Below are 9,639 nucleotides of genomic sequence, written 5' to 3' on the forward strand. Positions count from 1 at the left end.
TGGTATTGAGGTACAATACTTTAAATTGTTTAAGTCAAAAATTTTGTACTTAAAATCTAGGAGAAACTCTGCATCACTAATGTCTACTATATAGTCACACTAATAAGGTGTTAAGCCATGACTCTGCTTCATTAAATGTTTGTGCCAGTAGTGAATGAGTTTTGACTGGTGCAATAATGCAACACTTCTGAATCCTTTGAACAAAATGTTTTCAGCTGATGTTTACTATCTAGAAATAACACCTCTGAGAGCAGTGAACCCATCAACAAGCTTCTGAATATCTTCTGAGCCTCACATCACCCCAGTGCTATTCAGTAAAATCAATTCTCAACATCTTATCTATATCTCTACATCATGTCTGGGTTCGCAGTTTTAGTGCTTCATGCATGCTAGCTGTTACGAGCTTGTGGTTGAATTTTCTGTAAATGAGGTTCTGGTAGGTGGTCCTGAGGTCTCGGTTGAAGAAAGTGTTTATAAAGGGGTTAATGAGAGAGTTGGCATAGCCCAGCCACAGCAGGGTTCTCTCCACCCACAAGGGCACGCAACTGCAGCGCACACCACAGACAAATGGCCTTGTGGTGGAGAGCAGAAAGAAAGGCATCCAGCACACACTGAACGCCCCCACCATAACCCCCAATGTAGTTGCTGCCTTCTGCTCACGCTTGAACATGGACATGTTCCTGTGCTCATTCCTCAGAAGTCGTGCAAATCTAGTGCACTCCTTCACCTCCCTCTGCAGTTTCAGCACAGCAGACACATAGTTCACACCATCATCAGCTCTCGGGGGGAATGTGATGGCGTGCTTGGCCACACTGACTTTGACAGCTCGGTATATCCGGTAGTACATGATCAGCATCACACACATGGGGATGTAGAAGGCCACAGCTGTGGAGTAAATGGTGTAGCCCAGGTCCTGGCTGATCAGGCATAAATTATCGTCATTGACATTCTGAGCCCAGCCAAACAACGGGGGCAGAGTGATGGAAGCAGAAAGCAGCCACACAAGCAACACTATTTTTGCCATGCACTTTCCACTTCGCCTCACAGGATAGGTCAGCGGCTTCGATATGCCAAGATACCTGTAACAACAAACACAACAGAAACTAATGTAAGCAGAGTATCTTAGATGTGAAGCAACACTTTTGCATAGTAACCTTGGTTCTTCTCCCAGTCTCAAGGACATGTTCAAGGACCTCATGTTTTACCTCCTATTGCAATTAATAAGCATGAAAGTGAAGAGAAATTTAGGCAACACAATATTTATTTCTATTTTCTTATGAATTTGTTTTTACATTCTCTGGTACTTATGTCTCAGTGGATGCACATTACTCCCACACTAAAGTACCACACTGCATAACCATCCATCTCTTTCATCATTGTTTGACAATTATTAGTCACAGCAAGTACTTATTAGTGCTTAATTGAATACAGATTTGCTTCTCATATTTTTAGCTTGATATTATTCTTACACCCTGACCTATTTTTAACAGCATGAGGACACATTTTTGAAGGTTTAAATGTAAATGTAATGTCTCGTTTTCAGAGGAACCTGGCATGTTTTTCAGTAAATGAAAAACCTAAGGAGAAATTAGAACCGATTTCAACATTATACAGGAAATGGAATTAAAAGTACAATGCATAATAAAAAACTTAAAACACTAAAAAGGGAATACACAATACATACACAATTGTTTTTGTTTATTCATCAAGTTATATTTCATAATTACAATAAGTAAATATTTAATAATTATATACTGCATGTAGGCTATTTAAAAAATTTTTTGTTTGTTTGTTTTTTTGGAGATGAGAATGAGAGAGAATGAGAGAGCATACAAGTGAGTTACAAATTAATTTCACCATTTTTAGACGTGTGTCTTACCTGAAAATTGTGTCTAGAAATATTTTCAGTTAATTTTTTCATACAGAGGCTTGCTGTCCAAAAATTCAGTCAGTGCCATTATTTCATGTGACACTACACCATCAGAAATAATTGTACAAAACTGTACTATTCTTTGTCACTGGAGTGGTACACTCTAGGGTCTACTTTTTTTGTACAATTTATATGTATTATTTACCTAGAAAAGTTCATGTTGTGTACCTTTTAAAGCTTTAATCTAAAAGGCAATCACATTCCTATACAATTATGTACATCGAAAGTACAATATATCCATCGATATCTCAGAGTAAAAGATTTTGAAATAACAATGGGCTAATAATAAAGGTAGGCTACAAAAGCAACAAGGTTATGTACAGTTTAGTAACGTGTAAAGAAGCTGAACTGAGAGAGAAAGAGTTTAAAGTAAAGTAGAAGTAAGAAAGATTGACCTGTCTATACTGATCACACACAGAGTGAGGATTGATGCTGTACAGCACATCACATCCATGGCGATGAAAACATTGCAGAAGAGCTGACCAAACATCCAGTGTCCTCCTATTAGGTCAGTGATGCTAACGAAAGGCATGACAGCCACAGCCACGGTCAGGTCCGCTACAGCCAAAGACACAATCAGGTAATTAGAGGGCTGCTTCAGTTTCTTCACCAAACACACCGACAGGACCAGCAATAAATTCCCACAAATGGTGGAAACAGTGAGTATGATAAGCACTCCTCCGATTAGCACTTTCTCAGGATTCCCATAGCGCAGAAGATGCTCAGCACAGCTGCTCTTATTGCCCATGAGACTCGAAGTGGATGGAGTTGTTGGTTGTACTTGGTTCTTCATTAAACGCAGCTCCAGCATCTCAGAGCTCCAGCTGGACATCACAAGTTCCTGCAGGTTTTCCTCACTCTTACTGACCTTTCATTATTGACGCAGAGGAAACTACTCCTGCAAGCCATCAAGGCAGTTTACAGTGATTATAGATTTCGAATAAAGTTGCATCTTGTTTGTAGTACTTCATGCACTCCTCGGACATCATAAAGTATTCTCCCCTGTGCACGTGCGCGCGCGTGTGTACCGGTGTTGGAGAGAGACACGCGCTGAGACGCTTTTATATGGAGAGTGACGTAATTTCTCAGGGTGGACAATGTGTTTTCACCTCGGCCACGCGCTGAATCCCTGTTATTAACACAGTAATAAAGTAACCCATGACGGAAACGTGTCACTGGATATAATGACCACATTTTGGTGTATAGCAAAATCGCCAATGTTGAACCCCTAAAGCAGGGATGTCAGACATATTGATCCACCTAGAAATAACAGGTAAAGGTTCTACTCAGAGCCACCAGATGAATTTTGAATCCGTGCTGTAAATCCCAGGGGGCACAAGGCGTAAGGGTACACCCTGGACAGGGTGCCAATCCATCGAAGGGTACAATCACATACACATTCACACACCCATTCATACACAACGGACACTTTGGACATGCCAATCAGCCTACACGCATGTCTTTGGACTGGGGGAGGAAACCGGAGTACCCGGAGGAATCCCCCGCAGCACCTGGGAGAACATGCAAACTCCGCACACACAGGGCCGTGGCAGGAATCGAACCCCCAACCCTGGAGGTGTGAAGCGAACGTGCTACAAACTCAACAGCTGAAAAATGTTCTAATGGAATGTTAGTGTGAGGAAACTGTTAATAAGAAGACACCCCCCGGAAACTGTTAATAAGAAGACACCCCCCATATTATTTTGGTTATTGGTATTGACAGTAATCAGAAAGACTGGAGGCCTGTAATTTTTGTTGTTATAATTATTGAACAATTACCGTTGAAATATTAGTCGTGATGAGAGCTAGAAAGAATATTTGGTACTTATACCATTAGAGGGCGCTGATGACTAGTGGAAGGGAAAAAATACCCACGAACGCACATAGCTAGAACATCACTGATCGGTGTGTTGAGCTGCACTGTCGCAGCGTGTATGTTCTCTAACGATTAATATGTTTTGTAATTAATTGCAGAACATAAAGACAACGGTGAGCAAATAAAGAAGCTATATTACCCCATACATGCGTTACTCGTTTTAATGTGTGCAACATTAGCAATCGAAAACATTTAATCTGTAACCAGATCTCTTTCCATCATAACAAATTTAGGGGTTTCAGCAAAACTTGTGAAATCAAAACCCACGTTTTCTTCAGTATTATGGACAATTGTATGTAGATTCGTGATATATAGGCTAACCGCAATGAAATCGATTTCAGTTCCTGGCTACAAATGTGGAAAAGTGCAATTCATACAATTGTTTTGAATTGTTTCCTTTTGTGATAAATGTGAGGCGGGAGGCGCGGCAGCTTATAGGTTAGCATGCTTGCCTTGCACCTCTGGGGTTGGGGGCTCAATTCTGTGGATTTAAATTTGTGCCAAAAGTACCAAACATAACTTTCCAAGCAACTAACAAAAATATACAACAAGAAAGAATTAAAACAGTGAACTCAGTGGCAAAAATGTAACATGGTCTTCAAATATACAGCATTCTTTGCTAACAGTTTTCGTTCTTGCTAATAATGGTTAATGAATGCGCTGCCAGAGTTTTATGCTTTCAAACTTTTCATTTACACTCCACAAGTTCACCCTGGCCATTCTGGCACAAATCTCACGTGTGAGCAGGTTAACAGTGTTTTACTCCCATTGGCTAGTGAGATTTGGATTGACAGAGACGAGCTCTCAGGAGCGATATGGAACGTTGTCGTCATCACCAACGTCATCCTCCCCCTCCTCCTCCTCAGCTGGACCCTCGAGCTGTCGATCCAAATCTCTCTAGCCAATGAGAGTAAACCGCTGTTAAGCCCCGCTCACATGTAAGATTTGTGCCAGAATCTTCGATAAGGCACTCACTTTTAGACATCTCTGCAGGAGGGAGACTCTCTATACAGTATTTTCAGTTGAAATGGTAGCACAGATTTAGCACATGATTATACTGCCATCACATGGCATCCTTACACAATCACATATAGATGCAGTCTTTACTTCTTGCTGTGGTATGTAAAGAAAAAGCACAGAAATATTTTTATTGTCATCACAGGTACAAGTACCTCACTTCCAGCCCATGAAGCCTTTTTAATGCATAAATTCTAGACATCGACTGTAATATTAAAAAATCGCCTTTAATATAAAAAAAAATGTATAAAAATGACCAGATTACCAAAGCATGTCAAAATCTAGACCATCTTTTCCATCTGGTAAATTATTTCCTCCAGCTTCCCTATTACTTGAGATAATTAATTAAGAAATTTGAGATTTTCTAGTTACCTTGAATTGTGTTGTGATCCTTTTTTAATAATAACTTATCTATGATGTTGTATTAGTAACATAAATCAGAAACTGTTTCCTTTTCTACCAGCACATAGGTGGCAAAGATGCTGTACCAGTTTGATCAGTTTAGCCTGTGTACAAATTTGAACAGTGATTTTAAATATAGGTTTACATGCACTTCTCTGTTGAGCATTGCATGTCTAGTCTAACCTCTGAGATTACATTAGAAATTAAAATACCTCAATATTTTATTAAAAAAAAAAAAAAAGTAAGTACCAATTCATGGTATGTCATTTGGCCTAAATTACTACTGAAATTGCTGTTTACTAAAATCTAAAAATATGCTGTCCTCAAGTTTTCATATCAGTACTGAAAAATCTCTCTCCACTAAATATGTTCGATGATTGTGCTACACCCTTAAACAATGTGACCAGGAAGATTTGTAAAACCTTTTCCATCGTCTGACCCACATACCAAGAAAATAAAGGTACTAAACTGTACCACTCCTTGTCACTGGTCTGGTAGCCTCAAGGGTGCTTCTTTTGTGTATTGTGAATGTAGTGTACCTATAAAAATTATTTAAGGTACATAATTGTGTGTGTGTGTGTGTGTGTGTGTGTATGTATATATATATATATATATATATATATATATATATATATATATATATATATATACATACATACATACATACATACATACATACATATTTTATATTTTATATAAATTTTTACTATTTACTCTTTATAAGTTTCACAGATCTTTATTGGAAAGGGTTTAAACAATGTTTTTCATGCTTGTTCAATAAACCATAAACAATTATTGCACATGCACCTGTGGAACAGTCCTTAAAACACTATCAGTTTATAGGTGGTAGGCAATTACGGTCACAGTTACAATAACCTAGGACATTAAAGAGACCTTTCTACTGACTCTGAAAAACACCAGAAGAAAGATGCCTAGGGTTCCTGCTCACCTATGTGAACATGCCATAGGCCTGCTGCAGGGAGGCATGAGGACTGCAGATGTGGCCAGAGCAATAAACTGCAATGTCTGTAACGTAAGACGCCTAAGACAGTGCTACAGGGAGAAAGGAAAGACAGCTGATCGTACTTGCAGTGGAAAATTACATGTAACCATGTGTCGTCACCCCCCCCCCCCCCCCATTATTCCATTTCTGTTCGTCAAATGTCTGTGAAACTTCTTCAGTTTATGTCTCAGTTGTTGAATCTTAAATATTTATGCACGTTAAGAAATTTCTGGAAATAAAAGCAGTTAAATGTGAGAGGATGTTTCTTTTTTTGCTGAGTATATAGATATATAAACCTATAAACTTATAAATGAGTACTTAAAATGGTTTGAAATGTCACAGCTGAACCAGTCAAAACCAACATTTAGGTCACTACCAAAATGTTGGTACTACTAAACATTTGGGGGGTTTTTTGTATTGAAATGCATGTTTCTGTATTGACTTTGAGTTATCAATTCACATTCTATATAAACCTATGTGCAGTGTACATAACATTATAATATCATATTGTTATTGAAACACAGGTGTTACCAGAACACACATCTTTTTAGGAAAAATTCAAAAGAGCAAAATTATGTTTAAATTTTCAGGCTAATTCTAAAATGTGTATGTAGTTGTATTACTGTATTTTCTTTTGACTTTTGACATTTACCTAAAAAAAAAAAAAACTAGATTGATTTTGATTTATTGTACATACATTAAAGAATAATAGGGGCTAAGAAAAATTATGAAAAACTAAATCATCCCCACAAAATAGATTTTTTTAAAAAATTCTGTTAACAAGAATTAAAAATAATATCCAACTGTCTATTTGTTCTTGTATTTCTGTCATATTTTAAAAGTATTTAATTAATTATATTTTTTATGAAAAATTACATTTAGAGTTGTGTAAAATTGTGAAAAGACTGAATGCATTTAGTGTCTGATTAGTTACTATCCACCACAAAGGTAAAATCATTTTATTCTTGTTTCTTTTTTGTTTTTTTTTTTGTTTTTTTTGCTTTATTTGCATAGAACAACAAGTGACCCAGACAACATAACTGACCCAAGCTCAGGGTCAAAATGGCAACCCAGAGATACTCAGAGAGATTTGTCCATTTTCTCTGTAGTTTGTCAAGTCAAATTTGTTAATTTGTTTTAATACAAAGAGTATGTTAAAATAGTTTATATCATCAACTTTTTTGTGCTGTTTTTATGTGAAATAAAAGGTGGGATGGTGTGTCTGTAGGCCTACTGTATATTATCTACTAAAAATAGTGCATGTAAATACCACTATTACGTTGCCATTTTGACTATAATTACTACACTCACTAAACACTTATGTAACTCATTGTTTATTCTTGGATACTAGGAGGAGGTCAGATAACACCTGTGAAAAAGCTTTTGGAATTTTGAATGAAATGTATTACAATGGATGACGAATTTCACAAAGATTTACTCTAATGAGCAAGGTGACTTCTACATTTTAGGAATGAATGAGACCCAACAACTCGTACATGCCAGCACAATAAGGGACAGGAAGAACTTCTTCCAAACTGCACCCACCCTCTAATTACCCCAGGCTCTCTAACTCCATTTGCCCCAAGAACCCCAAATAACACACAAGGGCTAGAACTGGACCCAAACCTGAACCCTCACACCACTGTAACACTGTGTGCACTATAACCCACATCCACCCTGACCTTATTTACTTTCAGCACTACACCCTGCAGTGGGAGACAGGTCAATGAACTTACCTGAATTTACTAACTGTTCAACATTTCTCTCAGGGCAATAATTTTTAAACTAGAATGCAAATACAGAAATACACTGGAATGTCCTTATTTAATGTCTTTATTTCATCTGCAATATAGTAAAGCCTTATATGCTTGCAATGACTACTTCTTTAAACAACATTATCTCTCTATTACTTACAACATTATGTGCAGTAATGTAGCAATATAAGCACAATATTCCTGGTAAGAAGTGCAATACACACAATCTACATATTTTAGATTCTTTTATACAATGCTTTTTTCATTCAGTATCTTATTCATATACAGTATCTGTATTTATTTATTTTAAATGAACAGTGTTTGTACTGTTATTAGTGTCTCTCTCTCTGGATTGTATAACAGAAGGCCACTAAGATTAATTTTCTTGTACTTGTACACTGACAGTCAGCTATAGAAACTATAGAAAGCCTCTACTGCTGCTACACCAGCATATATCTCTCCCTCAAAAGAAGACTACAAAAATAACCCTGGAATTTTTATTTCGTCCAGTAGCAAAGTAAACTAAAAATAAAATAGCACAGAAACACATATACCAACTGTATGATGGAGTGATTACTCTCTGACTTTTTCCACGATAAATTTGAAAACAATAGACAATTTTCTTTTTACAGGATCAATTTAAAGTCAGACAATGTGCATTGGTAATTCCTCAGAGTACTCCAGTTTCCTCCCCCAGTCCAAAGACATGCGTTGTAGACTGATTGGCATTTCCAAATTGTCTGTAGTATGTGAATGGGTGTGTGAGTGTGTGTGTGAGATTGTGCCTGGCGATGGGTTGGCACTCCATGAAGGGTGTCCTCCACCTTGTGCCCCAAGTTCCCTGGGATACGTTCTAGGCTCCGGCGCGACCCTGTGTATGATAAGAGGTACAGAAAATGGATGGATGGATGGATGGATGGATGGATTGATGACCTAATATTGTAGACAATTCATGTTATTAATAATGATTGACTTGATTCCCTCCTATATATTAGGGATATGGTGGGTGGGATTTTGTGTCAAATCCAGGCGAGAATAACTTTAGATCATTTTAATTATAACTGGTTTCTTGTCAAATCTGACAGGTAATGAATTTTACAGTATGACTAATATTGTAAATCCATCCATCTTCTATACCGCTTATCATACAGGGTCATGGGAAACCTGCAGTCTATCCAAGGGAGCATGGGGCACAAGGCGGGGTACACCCTGGACAGGGTGCCAATCCATCACAGGGCACAGTTCACATTCACACACCCATTCATACTTTGGACATGCCAAGTAGCCTTCCATGCATATCTTTGGACTGGGGGAGGAAACCGGAGTACCCAGAGGAAACAATTGCAGTACCAGGAGAACATGCAAACTCTGCACACACAAGGAATCTTGTCGGGAATTGAACCCCCAACCCTTGAGGTGTAAGGCGAACGTGCTAACCACGAAGCCACTGTAAGCCCTTGTATTGTAGATAATTAATGTAATTTAAACTATTTATGAAAAATAATGACCCTATGTATGATCCAGGTGAGAAGAACTTGATCATCTTTAGAACATTTTAATAATGTCTGGTTTGTTTTATATAGTTAAGGTGACAAATAGACTTATGGAAAATAAAAATAAGCATGCTGTATTGGACATATCTGAGTTGGAGTACAGT

General features: G+C 37.7%; 1 protein-coding gene across 1 annotated transcript; it reads right to left on the minus strand.

Moving 5' to 3' along the window:
* Nucleotides 1-352: 352 nt before the first annotated feature.
* Nucleotides 353-4,651, minus strand: LOC128617329 (5-hydroxytryptamine receptor 7). The gene is made up of 3 exons (XM_053640409.1): nucleotides 4,544-4,651; nucleotides 2,326-2,798; nucleotides 353-1,079 (listed from the first exon to the last, which is right to left on the minus strand). Exons 1-3 carry the CDS (start codon nucleotides 4,649-4,651, stop codon nucleotides 353-355), a joined length of 1,308 nt encoding a protein of 435 aa, XP_053496384.1.
* Nucleotides 4,652-9,639: the final 4,988 nt, after the last annotated feature.

The sequence above is a fragment of the Ictalurus furcatus genome, chromosome 13 (genome assembly GCF_023375685.1).
Source record: "Ictalurus furcatus strain D&B chromosome 13, Billie_1.0, whole genome shotgun sequence".
NCBI classification, from domain to species: Eukaryota; Metazoa; Chordata; class Actinopteri; order Siluriformes; family Ictaluridae; genus Ictalurus; species Ictalurus furcatus.